This window comes from Perissodus microlepis, chromosome 17, assembly GCF_051167445.1.
Source record: "Perissodus microlepis isolate ML-2025 ecotype Zambia chromosome 17, ASM5116744v1, whole genome shotgun sequence".
NCBI classification, from domain to species: Eukaryota; Metazoa; Chordata; class Actinopteri; order Cichliformes; family Cichlidae; genus Perissodus; species Perissodus microlepis.
The window spans coordinates 20,438,896-20,458,901 of record NC_140477.1 but is presented as its reverse complement, the minus strand read 5'-3'; the positions used below and the strand labels follow the sequence as shown (position 1 = coordinate 20,458,901).

Here is a 20,006-nt window from a genome sequence, read left to right as displayed (position 1 = left end):
TTCCAAACAACAGTCTTCTCCCTAAACATCATTATTTGGAGCACTACCCTGCTCTGATTCGGCATTTTGGGCCTCTTGTCCACAAATGGACAATGAGATTTGAGGCGAAACATAGTTTTTTTAAAACAAATTGCTCGCCATACAAACTGTTTTAAGAACATACCTGTTACACTTGCCAAAAAACATCAGCTCGTGATTGCCTCTGACTTGCACTCTTCTGACCATAAGACACCTTTAATGGTAAATGTTGGCTCATCAGTACCAATTGATGTTCTGAAAAGTGATATCGCAGTAGCTATAAAGCAAAGATTACCAGATGAAACTGATGTCCATATTACAAAAAGCGTGTCATACAATGGCATGAACTACAGCACAGGAATGATAGTTGTTCATGGGCAATTATTTGGTTTGCCAGAGTTTGCAGAAATTCTGCAGATTTTTATTTTGCATGGCAGAATATACTTTTTTGTAAAAAAGTTCTCTGCTTGGTATCGAGAGCACTTCAGAGCTTTTGAACTTGACATGTCACATGCGAGAGAGGTGTCTCTGATTGAGCATGGGGAACTACTCGATGACTACCCGTTAGCTGCCTATTCAGTGGGAGGCCTGCGTCTGGTTACTCTGAAGAGACACACTAACTTGCAGGGTAAACAGGAGTGATGTTTGTAAGTATTTTCCCCCTATATCACCTGGCACAGTAAATAATACATCATACTTTGCAGACCAATTGCTACTTAATTTATTGAGAGTAGATTTCTTTTAAGCATCTTATGCAAGAATCGTCATTAATTAGAAGAATGCAAGACAAATCTGGAAAATGCACTATTCACTTCTCCAGTAAAAAACTTCCTAGAGGCCAAGGTGACATCATCAAATTATCGTTGACATTAGAATTTGTTACACACACTCGCACAATAGTCAATGAGTACATCTTTATTTATTTTTTAAATATTTGATATTTGTCCAGGTCAACATGATGGCCCAGCCCATAAGACTGAGGATCATTCTCGGAGAAGATGATGCCAGGAAACTAATTTTACCAGCTGGGATATCAGACTCCATTGAGGAATTGTGTCAGGAAATAAAGACAAATTTTGGAGTGCAACAGGATTTTCGTCTTCAATATCAAGATCCTGATTTCGGAAATGATTTCGTAAATCTGACTGCGATCTCTGAAATTAATGATAAAGCAACTTTAAAGGTTGTATACTTGGATAGTGTGCAGTTGCAAAGTTTTACAGAAGATGGAGTGACATGTCAACCAGTGCGAAGTCCAACACATTCCTTTTCAAGCTCTTCAGCAGACACAGACAATACAAGGCCCGTTTCATCGTCAGGTTCATCACCGTCTACAAGACTGTCAGTGTGGCCAAGTGTCTTCACAGTCCCTCGTTTCAGCTATGAGGCTGAACTGCAACTTGAAAAGGCCAATGCTGAGTTCATTGCTGGTGGAACTCATTTGACCCCCTCACCAAAACTGAAATCCCACCTTTTAGAAAGGCTGGCTGAAGAAATAATAAAATTTAAAGTCTATCCAACTGACAATGACCTGAATGAAGTTGCAGAAGCCCTTGTCAAACAGCATCCTTGTCTGAGGGAGCAGGGATCCTTTAATGGCTGTTATGGTTGGAAAATTAGCCTCAAGTATAAAATGGCCAATGTCCGGACCAAACTGAGAGGCCTGGGCTGTGCTGAGGTGTTGGTAAATTCACTAAAGAACAAGGCCCAAGACAAAAGTCAGGCAGCATTGAATGTGAAAAAGCCTAGAAGAGCAGAAGTCAATTACTGTCCGCAGTATCCAAAAGGAGAAACCACTGACAGCCTGGAAAAAGAGAGAATTGCACTGCTTTCAGAGGTTCAGAAGAGAAACAATGACAATATAGTGACAATGAAAATGCAGAAGACTTTTTCGTACAGAAGGCAAGAAGTTATTCAAGGACAGCCCTTCATTGCAGATTTTAAAAGCAGATGGCCAGCTCTGTTCACCGAGAAAGAGGTGCATGTCCTATATGTCTAGCTTTATGTCGCAAGAGTGTGTTTATGATTGACCAGTTATTTCTTGCTTCACTAATATTGACATAACATAGTGATAAAACAGCTAATAATTCCTGGTATGTCCTTCCTCTGGTGCATATTGTAAGTGCATTGTTCATGTTTTTCAGATTGACAAGGAATTCCTGCGCATATCGACAGTACCACTGCTATCTAGATTCTTTTATGAGCTAGACTTGTACACTCCACGCATGATGGAGCTCTTTCAAGGCAAAGGTGGGGTGGCTGGCAGAAAAATGAGACACATCATGGTGGCCATCTCCAAGGTGGGTTAGATCTGTGCTTAAGAACTTTTTATGCCCATAATCTGGCAATTTTATGAGCAAAGATATCTATACATATGGTAGGCAAAAGTCCTAAGAGGTTTTCATATTTTATACAAATTATATAAGCATCAGTCTTATATTAATAAGTAATTGATAAAATCGTATGGTTAATTTTGATCAAAATGAAAAAAAACCCCCAAAAAAAAAAACATTAGTGTTTAGTTGCCTCATTTTGTGTCTGATTTGGTTTAGACAGATGTGGTGGTAGAGCAGGTCAGCTACTAACCAGAAGGTTGGCGGCTTGGTCCCAAGCTCCTCCAGTCTGCATGCCAAATATCCTTGGGCAAGATACTAACCCCAAGTTGCTCACCGATGCATTCATCGGAGTGTGAATGTGTATGAATGTTAGACAGTAAGCACTAAACCCGGTGGCGCCAGTGCTCGACAGCCTCGACCTCTGTCAGTGCGCCCCAGGGTGGCTGTGGCTACAATGTAGCTTACCATCACCAGTGTGTGAATGTGTGTGTGAATGGGTGGATGACTGGATATGTAAAGTGCTTTGGGGTCCTTAGGGACCAGTAAAGTGCTATATAAATACAGGCTATTTAAACAGTTTAGAAAAAGTGATTGGGTGAATGAATTGTTGTATAAAGGCAGCTTTGAGTGCTCCGAGTAGAAAAACGCTATATAAGAACCAGTCTATTTACCATGTGGCCTTTTGGACTCTTCCAAACTAAGTATTCCTTTTTCAAACTGCTGCCTAAAAGCTAAATATTGTCATTATGGATTCCCTTTTTTCTTAGGATGACACAATACATACAAGACGAGCATGCATCCTGAAGTCCTTGTGTGTCTACCTGAATGAAGACCATGAGAAACTTGTGAAGGAATATACGGTCAGTTACATTCACAAGTTGTTCTGTGTTATGTAATTTGCTCCAGGAGTTATGGGTGATTTCGATATATGAAATGGTAAAATGTGACACGTGTGAATAAAAGATATTGCAATTGGTCCTTGTTTTGTTTCATGTCAAATTTCTGAGGTGTGAAACCAGAGACATAGAATTTAGTAAATATATTAGCATATTCACGCTGATTGCTGAATTCCTTTTTTTTTCATATCTAGACTCAAACAAATGTATTATTATATTTTACGTCACAGAACACTGAGGCCAACACTGAAGCCATGGAACAAACTGTGATGGGAGTGTATGTCATACATCAGGAGGGTGTGGAGCCTGGAGATGACCCAGAGAACATCGGTGTCCTGATTGAAGGCGTGGAGGTTCTCACTGGTTTGAGGAGCATTGCAATTGCTTGTGCTCTGTTATTTGGACTGATATACTGTCTGAACCTAAGCTACCCACCGGAGCTCAAATGCACTTTTGAAGTCTTGCAAGAGATTATCATGAAGCTGGATGGACAGAGGTTGTCATCCAAGGCACAGTTCCTAAAAAACAAGCTAATGGGGTGAATGAGCTTGAAACAGACTCAGGCAAGCCAGATATTTTTTTTCAAGGTTTCTGCAATGCAAATATGTTTACTGTTTTAAAGTTTAAAATTGTAAGTTATAAAATGTTCATATAAACTATGTGGTTTGCTCTGTGGCTATTATACAAAGATTGTTCGTTCATAACTTAAAGTCTTATACACTTGAAGTGTAAACACTGATTTTTGCCAGATGGCAATTGTTACAAAGGCAAATGCACACTGGTTTTCACAAATTGTTTGAGTGGAGCAGTTATACTCAAAATTGAATGTTTTCTCCACACGTTAAATAGCATAAAGTCACTATTAATGGATACAGCCTGATTAAATGGAGGACTAATGTATGCAAGCAACATAATAATGTTGTAATGTTATAGTAATGTTGAATGTTATGTCTGAGCTTTAAATTGTGTTAAAATTCATATTGTTGTTTGCAATGCATATTTTACTACATTTTACGAAAGTTGCTTTGGGGATAATATTTTTTGTCTGCAAACTATTCAACAGACTTATTTCATTTTTATTATTAGGGTTAGGGTTATTTTGTATTTTTTTCTTTCAGTCAGCATGTCTTGATCTGGAAGTTCTGTGGTCTTAGTATGAGATGGTTAAAGGGGAGAAAGCTAGGCTGAACTGGGATCCTGCCAACTGTTTTAAGAATGTTCATGCAAAATAAAAGAGATGGTTTTGCAAGTTATCATTTATGTATGTTTCATTAATTTAATTAAAAGTAATGTTTACATAAGCAATACAAACACTAACTGAAACATGATTGGTGTAAGTACTACAGACATAAATTACATTTGTTCATTCAACAAGATTAACATTGGTGTAACAAACAAATATTTTACTAGTTCATGTAACAAGACTGACTTTTGATGTGCCAAGGTGTTTAAACAATATAACATGAATTTAAATTAATTTAATTAGACTAACTTGGTACAAACATGTTAACTGAATAAAAATCAAATTAACTGAATGTTAATGTTTAAATTATGTTACACTTACAAACATATTTAGTGTTGAAACAACACAATCAAGATGGATTGATATAACATGATTTGTTTAGATGGAATATAGGTGGCAAGATGAAATTAAGTTCATCCAATGAATTATTTTTTTGAGTGTAAGCTTTGGGCATCTGCATAGACATGTTTCTTTTATTTAAAATAACTGTAAACCAGCTTGTATCGCGGGTCCCGCGATTTTTCATGTATTGCCGCTTACATACAGCTAATTTAGATTTTTTCAAATTGGTGACATGTTGTGGGGAACAAAGACCAAATGGCTTAATTTATTAAAACGAGGAGAAAACAATCACCTCTTCACTGGGGTGAAGAATTGGGCCACTACGGCGTGGATGTACAAGAATAAATAAATGTACACATCATATTCATATGAGTCCAGTCCTATTAACCCTCATGCTGTACAGCAGCGGTCCCCAACCTTTTTTGCGCCACAGACCGGTTTATGTCAGACACGGAGCGGCCTTTAAGGTATCGCGGATGAATACAACCACATAAAATGATCCGACCAAGACAAAAACTGTGGTATTTTGTAAATATAATAAACGTGAATGTACTGTGTAATTGTGTAATTTTATTAGCAGCGTCCTCCTGAAAATGCCTCAACATTGAGAGTAACATCCTCCTCTCTGCCGCTTAATGCTCTCTGGTCGCTATGGTAACGTGTAAATATTTCTTTCAAAATAAGACACACAGCTACAACAAGGGAAAGACCCAGGGAAACAGAGTTAACAATAAAACCCCTGAAAACCATAAATTTCAACTCTCGTGGCCCTGTACCAAACGACTCACGGACCGCTGCTGTACAGAACCTGTGATGTCCAGACGGTGTTCCTCTGGTGTTCTGCTGTGAAAACTTTTGGGTTTAGGGATTAACATAGTTGCCACGGTTTCCTTTCTTCTCTTATTTGTTGTGTGTGATCAGGACAATTCTGGAGAAGATGGGCCTGCAGGGGAAAGTCACCCCCTTGCAGGCCAGAAGAGATAACTCAAAATACAAAGTACGTATGTGTGTTATCAAGAAGATAATTCTTAAGAACACAAGTTAATAAATGTGCAATTACTAAGAGTTGTTGTGGTGTTTTTATTTGCCTGCTATCATTTTTGATTTCCTCTGCCTTTAGGATTGCAAGTATCCAGGCTCAGGAGAGGGAGTCAGTGGGAAGCCCACTGCTGCTACTTGGCCCTGGTTTGCCCTCATGGATAAGGTGATAGGACAGATGCCTTCCATTAAGCCTCCTGTCCTAATGTCCTCTCTCCCTGAGGACACCCCAGGGCCAAGCACAGCAGTGGGTGACCAAAACGACAGCGATGACGAAGCGGCTCAGCCACCTACGACAGGGAGAAAGAGGAAAAGAGACAGGAATGATGAGCTGCTAGACCTCATCAGAGAGGACATGAGGCAGCAAAGAGGGGCTGAGGAGAGGGGAGCAGGGAGAGGATGGACAGACTGTGTTCACTTCTAGAAAGATTAGTTCCCAAATGAGTTATGTATTGAGACATTTATTTATTTGAATATATTTGTTACATTGTTATATGTGTTGCATTAGTTTAAAGGTTTTATGTTATTAATAAATTGATTCAAACAAACAGTAATTGTCACTGAACTCAATTTGATTTACAGGCATTTTTAACACGTATGAACATAATGCTAACTTTGAACAATACTACATGGATATTTATTTGATAGCAATAAATAAATAACAATAACAATTAAACATGAATATTTCAAATACACAGTATGTAAAGATGGAAAAACAATATTTTCAGTTGTTCACACAGGATTAACCTGAGTGACCTGTTCCTGGACCGTTTCTTGAACACCTGTAATAGATTACAGGAAGTCTCTGGCAGTGTTGCTGAAGATCAGACATGGATGGGGTGCTGCAACTGAGACCTGCGGTTTGTCTTTTCTGGTCAGCGAGTGGAGAATCACACAGGGTGGTCTGCAAAGAGAGCTTTAGGATGCTTCCTCCCACTGTCCACTGCATCGTCCATCCACAGGGTTTGCAGGGCTGGCTCACTCGTGGCTGCCACACCACTAAGATGTTTTCAGAAATATGCAAGCAGGAGATGGTGGATGCTATATTATTAGTATAATAATTGTAACTCTGTAGCAGACAACAGTTTGATAAAGTGCTATGTAAAAAAACAAACAAAAGATTAGATTCTATACGTTTCAAAGATATTTAGTTTATATATTTTATATGATACAGTACATGTGTAAGACTGACCGATGTCGTGCCAAAAAATAATCATCTGCCAAAAACTGATTTCCGGTTTTTGCCCTAAACTGATTGCTCGTATGTAACCTGCTATAAATAACTTGTTGTTCTATAATACGTGAAACGTGTCAAATGTTTCCCTCATTAATGATATCAAGTCAATCTGAGCCACCAGCAACATTCCTGTAACAAGGTAGAAGCTGCAATCAGTTTTTGGCAGTGACTTTTATATATCTTTTATTTATCCAGTTCAAAAACAATCTTGTTGACATTAGAAATTTATTTTTTAAGAGTAATCTGGCCAAGAGGACAGCAGACAGCGCAACAAATATATCAAGTGTACCTACATTATAACCAGAGTTATGAAGATACTTGAACAACAGGTAATTATTGTATATATAAAACCCCTTTGTAAACCATGTTCACCGAAGTCTATTTACCAACATACATAAAGATATTACACACGGAAACATTGGAAATCAGTTTTGGCAGGCGAACACTTTTTGGCACAATGCTGGCAATAATTCATACGTGTAATTAGCTGAGTAATTCCTAAATGTGTGTAGATTAAAGGAAATTATTTTACCTGGATTGTCTCTGATGAGCCTAAGGTACAACACCAGTGGCGGAGCGGGGGGTGGCTTACTGGGCTTAAGCCCGGGTTGTTTTTTCAGAAGCCCGGGGTCTTTTGGAGTGTAATTTTTTCATAGTTAGATGCCTGGCTGACAACTGTATAAAACAAAAACTACACACAATATTCGAAGCCCATAGTGCACACTGTGGGAATTTACGACTGTGCATAAATCCCCCCTAATATTGGTATGATCCGAGCTCAGGGCGGGGCAGCTCCTGCCTGCGAGTGCGCTGTTAGAGAAACGGAGCCAGGCAGACAGATGAGAACTGAAGTTCGACCAGGTAAATATGACGGTGTATCACGAAAGATTGATATCAAACTGATCACCTGACCCATATTACGTTACTCGTTCTTCAAGTGAATCAACAAATGGCGAAATGAAAAGCTGAACAACAACAATGCTGTTTCTTTAAAGAGTCTCAGCTTACATGTGTGTTTATTTCATATTTTCAGTTGTTTCCCTCCACGGCTAAATACATTGGTTTCAGTAATGTACTGATATACAAGAATGGACATAAGGGGCTTCTTTCAAAGAAAAAACTCTGGTAGTATTTTATATATTATGCTTTGTATGTTGTTCAGTATATTTCTGTGCAAAACAAGAGGAATTTCAATACACAGCAGTATATTCACAGTTGAAACCAGATATTTACATACACTTTAGGGAAAACACAAGAACATTTTTTTTACTGTACAACATCAATTTAGAGTAAACTTGTTTTGTTTTGGTTAAATAAATATTAAAATATCTTTTGAATTAGTTAAATGTCAGAATAAAGAGAGACAGCTTTCTATTTTTTATCACTTTCATCAAATTCAGGAGTACATATACACTAAGTTTATTGTTAATTAATAAGAAAACCAGATGATTCCATTCTGAGCTGAAGAAGCTTCTGATAGGTTAGTAGAGTCCATGTGAGTAAATTGGTGGCACAGCTGTGGATGCATATAAGGCAAAACACAGCCTGTTTCTTTAAAATGGGAAAATCAAGAGATGTCAACCAAAACACCAGAAAAAGAACTGTGGAGCTCCATAAGTGTGGCTCAATTTTGAATACAATTTGGTGCCATTTACAATTAAGAAATACAGATAGTTTCTCTCTTTACTCTTAAAGTTAACAAATATGTTTTTATATTTATCAATCTAAAAAAAATAAACATTTAGTCTGATTTGATGTTACAATTAAAAAAAAGTGTTTTTATCTGAAGAGTATGTAAATATCTGGTTTCAACTGTATATTTGATGATTGTCAGCACAAAGAGGGAGAGAGACGAACAGAGAGGGAGAGAGAGGAGAATGAGGACAGAACAGAGATGGAACAAGAGCAGGTGAGACACACATGTGAGTCAAATGGTTGTTTACCAAAAGTATCATAGGTACTCATGTATCTCGTACCTAGTGTTTCTTTTTAGGTTTGTTATTTTTCAAATTCTATATTTATTAAGTTATGCAGGCTTGTTTGCACAACAAGGCTAAATAATTATATAAACTTTTCTCAATCTAAACAGTGTACTTTGGTAGAATTAAAAAATAAGTGTAGTGCAGGTCTATGATGATTTTTAGTGCTACTATCATCTAGTTCTGATTCTGGTTCTGTCGTGGTTAAGTCCTCAGTAGTCCTGATTTTGAACTGTTGTAGTCCTGTTTTAGTTCTGGATCAGTTCTGGGTCTGGTTGAATTGGAGTTTAGTCCCTGTGTCTTGATACAGCCCTGATTTTGTTCTGCCTTGCTGCTTAATTAAAAACCTAGTTTAAGGTGTCCTGCATATGTGATATATTTTTTTCCTATATGAAGTCATTCTTTTTTGAACAAAACTCAAAACAGAGCCTATTAATCTTTCAGTCATTTCTACACCCCACCCCCCCAAAAGAAAAAAGAAAAAAAAAATCCCACATGCATACTACTCTTTAGAGCTAAGCCCCGGGTGTTTCAAATGTCTGGCTCCGCCTCTGTACAACACGTGCGGGTGACGACGATAAGGTTTTTCTAGCTCCTCAAGAAATAAAATTGTCCACACAACGGAGCAACATTTGTGGGTCCATTTTAAAGTTTTCGCGCTGTGGCGCTAGCGACGGAAAAACACGCAAGTAAGGGCGGAGTTGAAGGCTAGGAGGCTGTCCACAGCCCGTCTGTTATGTTGGATACTCATTGTTTGTTCAATAAAGTTTCTATAGAGAAAAAAAAGGGGGCTGTCCACAGCCACTCACTTCCTGACTACCCGTCCGTCTAAGGACACTACCTTGTGACGTAGGTAGGTAGTGTCCTTATGAGCATCCTTCCCCTGAATTCGGACACAGCCAGTGATTCGTTCAACTCGTTTGAGCTGTGAGCCAGGAGGGAGGAGGTTAGTGAGTCCTGAGTGATTCGCTTATACTATGAGGGGGTGAGTAACTCAAATGTGCTGTTAGCATGCTAGCTGAGCGAGAAGCTGTTGTCTTGATGTGAGCTTCTACTCAGGGTTTTTTCTTCCAGTTCAGAGCAGGAATGTTTTTGTTAAGAAACTGGCTGTTGTTTTTTCCCCCACAATTTTAATTATAAGCTAGATATATTTCTACTAATGGAATTAGTTTGCTAACAGCAACAGGGATGAGTCAGTGAGTCAGTTGCGCTTGTGAATCATGATTCACGAGTCAGTAAAGTGATTCTCGAGTATTCATTCACGAATCGAACATCACTACGCAGTAGCACAGGAACAGAGCAGGAGGGAGAGACAGAGAAAGAGAGCCAGGGACAACAACGTCACATTAGAAAGGTACAGTAATGATCCACAACTGTTTTCAGTTGCGGATGATAAAGGATTCAGAAAGTTTATTCATGCAGGCCCATATGACAGAGAATATGCATCTTCTTTTTGTTTTCATATTTTAATTTATATTTAATTGTGTTGTGATTTGCAGTGTTTTGTGTTGTTACACTTTAAATATGTTTAAAAGGAAAAAGCTGAAAATTTAAATAGTTAAAAGTTGAACTGTGAATAGTTGGTTTTTGTATTATATGATTTATTTATTACATTTTATGTGGAGTGAAAAAATAAAAGTATATTTACGGTGGCCCCTAGAGACAAAGCACATACAAACTTCAAAACACATACGAACTCTGAAGCAGGTACAAACTCCAAAACACGTAAAAACTCAGAAGCACGTAAAAACTCAGTGAAATTACTATTTTGTTTTGAATTGGAAATAAGCACTTGTGTTTGTTTTGATGTGTGTGAATAAACACCAGTACTTGAAGTTTGGATCCCTCTATGTTTACGGACCTATGACAAAAGTATGACCTCAAACTGACATAGCCTATCTTGTGCACAGAGAAAGCAAAAGCCAGATGTGTTTTTTATTCATACCATCAGTGTTTAGTTGGTGCATTGTGTGCTTATTAATGTGATGGCTTGTGTTAACTGTTTGATACAAAAATACCATTTTTACAAAGGTTTGGAGAGTTAAGCAAGGTTTATTAGCTTTTCCAAGAAAACTACAATGTTTTGCTGATTTGGTGAAGGGTTTTCTGATTTGTGTGTAGAGTTTTGCAAAAATAGCCAATAGTTACAAAAAATATGCTTAAGCCATCAGAAAAAACGGTAAAAACTCCTGAGATTCATATGAACACTGCAAAGCATGAAATCTGAACTGCTTCTGTAGCTGATTTTGGGCGTGGGAACATTGTTTACTTTCATGTTGTCTCCAACATCACAGTAGATAAAGTCAAAACATTTTGTCTTCCTGTAATCAGCTCGCCACCCCTCATTTCTCCTATGAATTTCTGGCATGAGTCCAAATGGCAGTTTAGCTCTAATATGCTGATCTCTCTTTTTGTTTCCTTTGGTTTTTCCTTTCATGTTTTTAATGACTCAAGATCAGAAGAAACAAATTCAGACTGGAGAATTTAATTTCACACCACACACAACCCACATGCTCATCTGCTGCAGGATTATACACCATTACTGCCACCTTGAGGCTCATCAACTCTCTGTGATAACCCAGGATGGCATTTGCATTATCTGACCAATCCCAATTATGGAAAAGTGCACTAGCAGCAGAGCAGCTGATTTTACAAAGCAAGATAAAAATGCACTTCAGGAGGTTAGACACATGGAAGCAAAACAGCTGCTGGTTGGTATGGTTGGTATTTCCCTCTGTTGTAGTCAAAAATTGTAGTTTCAACACTGTTTGTCTGTCTAGTACAACAAGTCACACTGGAGTGAAAATATGACAACAAGCTTGTAGAAACTAAAGAAAAATCAGTGGTTGTCTGAAGATTGTACTGATATTTTTTTTGTATCAGTTACTGATAACAAACTCAGCATGCAGAACATAGGAGTGGAACATAAAAGGAGGCTTTAATTCTGATAAGACAAAATAACAGTCCAAAGGTAATCAAGTCATCAAAAATGTGCACATTCTTACAAAAACCTAAGAGAAGCTAAATCTCTCAGGTTAAAGGCTCAAAAATCTCTAAGAAGAAAAACAGAAATCCCCCAAATTCTCTTAGACTCTCAACAGCACTGGGGGAAAAAACAAAAAAAGATTTTTCCAGAAATCATAATTTTAAGCTAAGAGGGTTTTTTTTGTTTGTTTGTTTGTTTGTTTAGAAAACCAGCTTTTCCTTTTTAAATGTGTCCAGGAAACTAATAACTCATGGGAGAACATGCAAAATCATTCTAGGAACTAATTCAAAGGGTGCTTCTAGAAAGAAAATTATCAATTAACATGGAAACTCCAGTAAAACTTCAAGCTCGGTTAGAATTACAAGTTTGAACAAAAAACAATTTTTTTTAATTTATTGTTCCGACTTGGGATGGCATGTCCCAGTGATACCTGAATGGCTCGCCCTTGATAAGAACCAAAACTAATTCTGTTTTTTCTCCCTTTTCCAACTTTAATGGAGGGCGCTACCTTTGGAGTAATGTCCTTCCCAGTTCCAACCTTCTGCCATGGCCTTGGTCTTTGACCCAGATTTTGAGTTTCTTATGGGCTTGTGATTCTTTTTTTTTTTTTTTTCGATTTAAGAGATTTTCATACTAGTTTTTTGTATGATTTAATCTTCAGTTTTGCATTTTTTTGTGTATCTGAGTTTGTTATTTCTAGCTCCTGGTTCATAAAATCTTTGTTGTGATCTCCCTCTTGGCTGTGCCATGTTGATTTGATTAATAACTAATATGATGAATAAATCTGCCCTGTTTAACCCTTTAAAGCCGGTCGGAGCGGGCACGCTCCGTTTTGCGTAACTATTTTTAAATCCCGGTAGCACTGCAACCACATAAGCTAGCGCAATCATCTTATGCCATCAGCTTGTCCTCGGTCACGGTTTCCTTCCACATATAGCTTTGCAAAAACTGCATAAAAAGCACTTGCAGCAACAAAAACATAATATTCCAGAAGCACGCTTTGCCGATCCGATCAGCTGTTTGTAACACTTCCTACGTCCATCAGCGCGAACTATCGCATGTCCGCCATGTCGGAAGTGACGTCATTTTGCGGAAATGTAGTTTTTTACCATCAGGGCCTCATGAGCCTAGACTGGTGTTTTTAAAAGTTATGTTTGACTTTATGACTTTCTGTGTCATTTCTGGGATGCTTAGGACTCATATTACACTGCTGGAAATAGTTTATTTTGATGGGGGTTTTTTTGCAAATTTGCATTATAATATTTATTTTTGTTTTTCCTGCAGTATATAAAAATTGGTGTATTTCAAAAATAAAACTATGAAGACACTCAAAATAAATTTCCTGTGGTGGGAAACTATTTTGTGGAACTTTTTTGTATTTACAGTTTTGAGGGATAAGCCTCTTAAATTTCTCTAACTAGAAATATATGTTAAAAAAACAAAAACGATTTTCAATTTTTTCGTAGTTTATTGCACTTTTTTGCAGTTTATGTAATTACTATGCACTTAATGCAGACATATTATTAAAATTTGGGCTATAATGGTTATATTGATGTATATCAACTTGAAATGCTCCCAAAAATGGCACTACAACATGTAAAAATATAATATAAGCTCTGGCGGACTTGGTTCTATGGTAGGTCTTAAAGGGTTAAACATGGGTCATGATGTCATCTCTCTTTGCATGTGGCTTCTTCATGTTTGTCAATATAATATATTACAAAAAAAAAAATTCTATATAATAATGTACAACCCAATCTTATAATAGGTTGAGAGTATGTCTGTGCTGTCAGGCCCTGCGTATGTGCTTTAGTAATTAACCAGTGGACAGGTACATTTATACATAAAATATTACAACATATGTGTATAGTGTATTTCTTATGTATGTTTTTGATCTGGGGGTAGAACTGCTTGTGGGGTTTTTATTTAGAAATAAGCAGAATGTGCCATCTCCCTCGCTGGCTCCATGTGTCACGGTCCTGGGTCGGATCGACCCAGCATTTTGAGTTCTTTATGTTTTGGTTTATTTTTGTGTGATGGATTGTTCTTTATGTTTCTCTGGTGCTTTGTTGATTTTTATTATGAATCTGTGTTTCAGTTATTCTGGTATGTTTCTGCATTATGATTAAGGTTCGGGTTGCATTTGGTTATTATTGCCGGTTTAGTTCAGCGTCTTGTCTGTCTCACTCTGTCGAGTCTGTGTCCTAGTAAAGTGTGTCTTGTTTCCTGTTTTACTCTGAAGGTTCATGTTCCTGTCTTATGTCAGTGTTTCTAGCTTTGTTCCCCCCGTCTCATTAGGTCTTATTCCTCCCAGCTGTGTTCCCCTTCTGTCTCTAATTCCTTGATGACTTCCTCAGTGTATTTAAGCCCAGTGTTTCTTCGTGTCAGTGTTGTGTTGTACCCTCATGTTATCTGTGTGTTCCGTCTGCCTGCCTGCTTAGTAGTGATGTCCAAATGAAGCTTGTATTGAAAAACGATTCATTACTCGAAGCTTTTCAACAGTCCTCTCTGGTGACATCTGGTGGCCAAAAATATGAAGAGCAGCTTGAATCCACAAATAAAACCAACTGCTTCATTATGACCGCTCACTCTACAGAGTGGAATTCTGTCTGATATTGGGCTGCCGTTGTGTTGCTTTGAACGTGTATTTTTGGGGGGTTAAAAAAATGTGGTTTATTTGTTTAATAAATAATCTTGACCAGTAAACTCTCCTTGTTCAAACATGCACCGTGGTGTGGTCTTTCTTTGCTTGTGACTTCTTGATGTTGGTAAATACAATAATTGAAAAATACCACATTACATATAATATACATATAATAATGTACAACGCATTATGGAGTATGCTTCTGCTGTGAGGTCCTGCCTCCATGCACTTGTGCAAGTGCTAGATGGGTATATTTATAAATAATATTATATTAGGGAAATTTTCCCAGACATATTTTTGACCTGGGGGTAGAATTGATTGTGAAATGGAAAGGGAAAATGCTTATGAACTTGCAAATTAAAAACATGATGCATTTAAGGTAACCCTTTTTCATTTTCATTTAAGAAGAGAATTTGTTCTAGTGTGCGATGGCCGAACCTGTTCTTTTCCGTGGAGATCATTTCTCCTGCCTTAAGGAAAATCCCTTCACATGGCACAGAAGAGGCTGGAGTGCAGAGAAACTGGTAGAGATGCAGTTATACAGTCTACCTGGGCCCTACAAACTATCAGCTAAAGAGAATAAATAGATTAAATTGCTGCACATTTGGCAGACTAACATTTTCAGATTAATTAAACAATAAAATATATATTTTTAAAACATTACATGTAAAGAGTCAAGTGGAAGTCAAAAGTTTTCTAAAGTTATTTAATGATATTTATATTATGAAAGGAGATTTTTTGACATTTTAAGTTTTTTCCCATTATAAGATAAAATAAACACGCACAAAACAAAAGCAAACAACCAGAACACAAAGCTGTAAAACCCACCCGACTGACCAAAATCAACTCAAAATACTCCCACACAACAGAACCTCCTCTATTCCTCGCTGGCTCCAAATCTCTCAGTGGAATGATCAGTGGTTCGCTATCTGTCACCATCGAAACACCACAAATCCCGCGAATGATTCACTTCCTTATAAACAATTGAATCAGACACCGAAGCGGTTAGGCTCTAAATGAAGCTTCGGACGTCACTGATCACGTGACTCTGGCCAAACGAATCAAGCTTCGACACAGTGCTTCTGAAGCAGTGTGTTGATTTTTTTTGACACACGCACCGAAGCGTCAGCTTCAAGCGGGCCATCACTAATTTTCACCATTCTTTGTCAACAACCTTTTTTTTTCCTGACAATAAGTAAATTGCTTGGGTTCCCCTGTATCCTTTGCTCTCTCCCTGTGTTTGTTTGTGTGTCTCCAAGGTCCTAGGCGGGACTCATCGCAGGTCCCCGCCCTTGATTGAGCACACCTGCACCAAAGCTCCACTTGTTTCTGATTCCCATGTTGACGAGGTCACTCCTCAGGATCAGTCTTCGCAGCATTGTTAAACAGAAACAGTGCATGGGTGCTCTTTGCAAATGTAATGAGCCCTTTTCACGTTTCCAAACCTCAACTTCATTAGTTGGATGACGTATTGTAGTGCCTAAGAATAAATCAGAGTAAATAATTAAAGATTTTATTCTAATCCACCTGTTTTAGGGCAGAGCCTTTAATTATCAAACCCGAGGCAAAGGCCCAGTCAATAAAGAAGTTAAAGAACTATTATTAGCAAAGCAGATGAGATGAGAAACATGCACAACATTATTTCAGCCTCTTAATCACACAGATGTAGCCCACCAAATCATCAAGCACTTGAAGTATTATTATTCAGTACAGACACTGGGAAATCATCGTGCCACTCCAAATTTGTAGTCCATCACATCAGTGTCGTGGCAGCCATCCTGTTCAGCCATGTTTAGAGTGAATCCTGCTGTTCATATCAATATGCTTTAAAAAAATTAATGTTATAATAATTATTATAGAAGCAAGTGTGTGTGGGGGGGTCCAAAATCAACAACAGGACAGCACACAGCTTAGTAAAGTGAAATCATCATCAGTGAATGTGGGTAAAACAAAAGTGTTATCATTTTGCCAATTTTGCCCACACGTCCACTTATTTCACTGACACGTTCCCACTTCTCACCTTCATCAGTCTTCATCATAACAACTGCAGACATTGGTAATGTGGTTTAAAGGCGATCATTGTCTCTGGGAACGGGGCATGCTCAGTAGAAGCATAAATAAAGTGGCACTTTATTTTCCATAACTTGGAAAAATGCAACTTAAAGAAATGCCCACACCCCCCAAGCCTAAATCGGATAAGCTACAATAACACTATGCATTAACAAAATGAGATGCACTATGCATCAGACTAGAAAAATATTTTTCGGAACCACTATAAAAACTGATAAATTGAGAAGACCTCATTATATCCCAGTAAACATCACTAATGCTGATACATTTTTCACAATATTCCTCAAGTCATGAGTGATGAGGCACTGTAGTATTAAAAACATATTTAAGAGAGACAGAGATTAATAACAGGTATAGTTCAATGCAGAGAGGTGACGAATAGTAAGATGTTCTGGCTTTGCGGAGGGCTTTCTTATAAAGCAACAAACTATTTCTCCAGGCTTAATGATGATCTTCTAAATTTGTGACACGCCATTTCCTCTCCAGCTTACGAGTAATCTGCTTTAGGCTACGTGTTTGAGAATTATACCACAGAGTCAGATACTTCTGATTTGAGGCCTTAGTTTTCACCGGAGCTACAGTATCCAGAGTCGTACGTAGTGAGGAGGCAAAATTATTAACAAGATAATCGACTTCTGTTGGAGTAGCCTTCAGGTAGCTGCTCTGCTCTATGTTGGTACAGGGCATTGAAGATGATAACAGTGGGTGGATTATATTCTTAAACTAAGACCAGTCTAAATGACCAAACAGGAGAGGGTTTTCAGGAAACACTGTTAAATGTTCAGTTTATATGCCATATGTTAATACAAGATCTAGAGTGTGATTAAAGTGGTGGGTGGGTTCTTTTACATTTTGAGAGAAGCCAATTGAGTCTAATAACAGATTAAATGCCAAGTTGAGGTTGTCATTTTTTGCATCTACATGAATGTGAAAATCACCCACAATAATTATTTTATCTGAGCTGAGCACTAAATCAGATGAAAAAAAACTCTGTGTAAGGCCCAGGTAGACGATAGATGATAACAAGTAAGACTGGTTTCTGAGTTTTACAGCTGGGGTGGACAAGGCTAAGCATCAGGCTTTCAAATGAATTAAAAGTCTGTCTTGGTCTTTCATTAATTAATAGGCTGGTGTGAAAAATTGCTGCCACACCGCCCCCTCGGCCTGTGCTTCGAGATTACTGGTAGTTAGAATGACTCGGTGGTGTTGATTCATTTAAACTAACATAATCATCCTGCTGCAACCAGGTTTCTGTAAGGCAGAGTAAATCAATTTGTTGATCAATTATTAAGTTATGTACTAACAGAGACCTGGAAGAGAGAGATCTAATATTTAATAACCCACATTTCACCGTTTTACTCTTTGGTTCAGATGTGGATACTGTATTGTTCTTTCTTTGTGATGTTTTATGTTTAAGTTTTTTATTGATGGTTTTTAGTTTGTTTAGTTTAGTTTTTAGTCTCAATGGAGATGTTTTTTTGGGGGGGGGTAGCAGGAGGAGAGAAGATACAGAGAGGCATGTAAGACTGCAACTCTGCTTCCTGGTTCCAACTCTGGATAGTAGAGCTGGTATCCTTCTAGAACAAACCAGATTATCTAAACGAATATCAGTCAGGAGAAAACATTGATGATCAAGTGTTGAGCAACATAGACTACTGTTACAGACTGATATGTAACTCACCCATGACGTTCAGTGAAGCTGTAAAGTCACCCAACTCTGAAGAGTGGAAATCAGCCATGGATGAGGAAATGCAATCCTTAAAAGAGTACAACACCTTTACCCTAACTAGCTTAAAGAAAGCAGTGGGGGGAGGGGGGGCAGATGGGTGTATGTGAAGAGAAACAGTGGTGATGGATCACAAACATATAAAGCACAGTACTTAGCTAAAGGTTACAACCGGTGTTTTGGAATAGACTATGACGAAACATTTTGTCCAACTGCTAACCTGACAAGCATAACAGTGTTGATGCAGTGTTCAATACAAGAAAACCTGATTTTGCACCAGATGGATGTAAAAACTGCATACTTGCATGCACCAATAGACTTTGAAGTTTACGTTGAGCAGCCGGAAGGCTATGAAGTAAAAGAAAAAACAGATGAGAAACTGGCCTATAAGCTGGAAAAGTCACTTTATGGGCTTAAACAGTCGGGCCAAAACTGGAACAGGACATTACATGACTATTTGACAGAGAACGGTTTCATGCAGAGTCCTGTAGATCATTGTGTTTACACAAGGAAAACAAGAAAAGACAAAGTGATCATGATCACTTCCCTTCACAGTTTTGAAAACTGGAATGTGAAAGGAATGCTAACTGCAACGTTCAAAATGAAAGATATGGGGAAACTCAAAAATTTTCTTGGTATTGATTTTGAGCAAACCAAAGATTGTATAGAAATGTCACAAGATAGATATGCAGAAAACATTCTGGAAAGATTTCAAATGCAGGACTGTAAACCAAGATCAACTCTTGAATAAAAGTTGAACTACGATGATGATGCTGTAGAACAATGTCAGAATGTACGGAGAGGCAGTAGGTAGCCTCATTTACTTGTCCTCTTGCACACGACCAGATTTGAGTTTTGTTGTGAGTAAGCTATCACAGCACTTCAAGGAACCAACTTTGGAACATTGGACTACTGTGAAACATGTTCTGAGGTATTTGAAACATTGAAAAGACAAGACATTGTGCTACAGGAAAAGTGACAAAGATTTGAGAGTACAAGGTCAGTGACTCAGATTGGGCTGCAGATGTGACTGACAGGAGGAGTACTACAGGTTACTGCATAAGCCTGAATGAAAAAGGTACTTTGGTGTCATGGCAAACAAAAACCTCTCCAAAGAACTAGTGGGCTGTTATTTCTGCAACCACCTTGTAATTCAAGCTACAGATGCCACATCTAAAACATTAGGACAAACCCATCCTACTGTCAGTCGGTCAACCTTTACCCTTCAGTCCAGACATTTGGCCCTAAAAACCCATTTATCATGACTTTCTCAACCTTTCTCTCAGCTTCTATTGTTGTGGACCTCCTGTCTACTTCAGTCGTCAGCTGTTTGTTTTTTCAGCAACCATGTTTTGAACCACGTGACCCTCCTCCCACACTGTATTCCATCTGGAGGGATGGGATGTTGTTTTCGTGATTATGTATTTGCTTCTGTCATTCCAGTTTTGGCTGCGACTGCAAACGGCTCTTAGAGCCAGATCCTTGACGTGA

General features: G+C 38.1%; 1 protein-coding gene and 1 pseudogene across 1 annotated transcript; one reads left to right on the top strand and one right to left on the bottom strand.

The window, feature by feature from the left end:
- The first annotated feature begins 1,651 nt into the window (after window positions 1–1,651).
- On the top strand, window positions 1,652–3,792 carry LOC146369542 (uncharacterized). The gene is made up of 4 exons (XM_084910767.1): window positions 1,652–1,996; window positions 2,163–2,318; window positions 3,122–3,214; window positions 3,481–3,792. Exons 1-4 carry the CDS (start codon window positions 1,652–1,654, stop codon window positions 3,790–3,792), a joined length of 906 nt encoding a protein of 301 aa, XP_084766893.1.
- A 13,265-nt stretch (window positions 3,793–17,057) lies between these two features.
- LOC146369541 (uncharacterized) lies at window positions 17,058–19,753 on the bottom strand (annotated as a pseudogene).
- Between the last annotated feature and the right edge of the window lie 253 nt (window positions 19,754–20,006).

Coding starts and splice junctions, on each gene's coding strand:
- LOC146369542 (XM_084910767.1), top strand. CDS start 1,652: ATGGCCAATGTCCGGACCAAACTGAGAGGCCTGGGCTGTGCTGAGGTG. Junction 1,997..2,162: donor CTCTGTTCACCGAGAAAGAG/GTGCATGTCCTA, acceptor CATGTTTTTCAG/ATTGACAAGGAATTCCTGCG. Junction 3,215..3,480: donor AACTTGTGAAGGAATATACG/GTCAGTTACATT, acceptor TTTACGTCACAG/AACACTGAGGCCAACACTGA.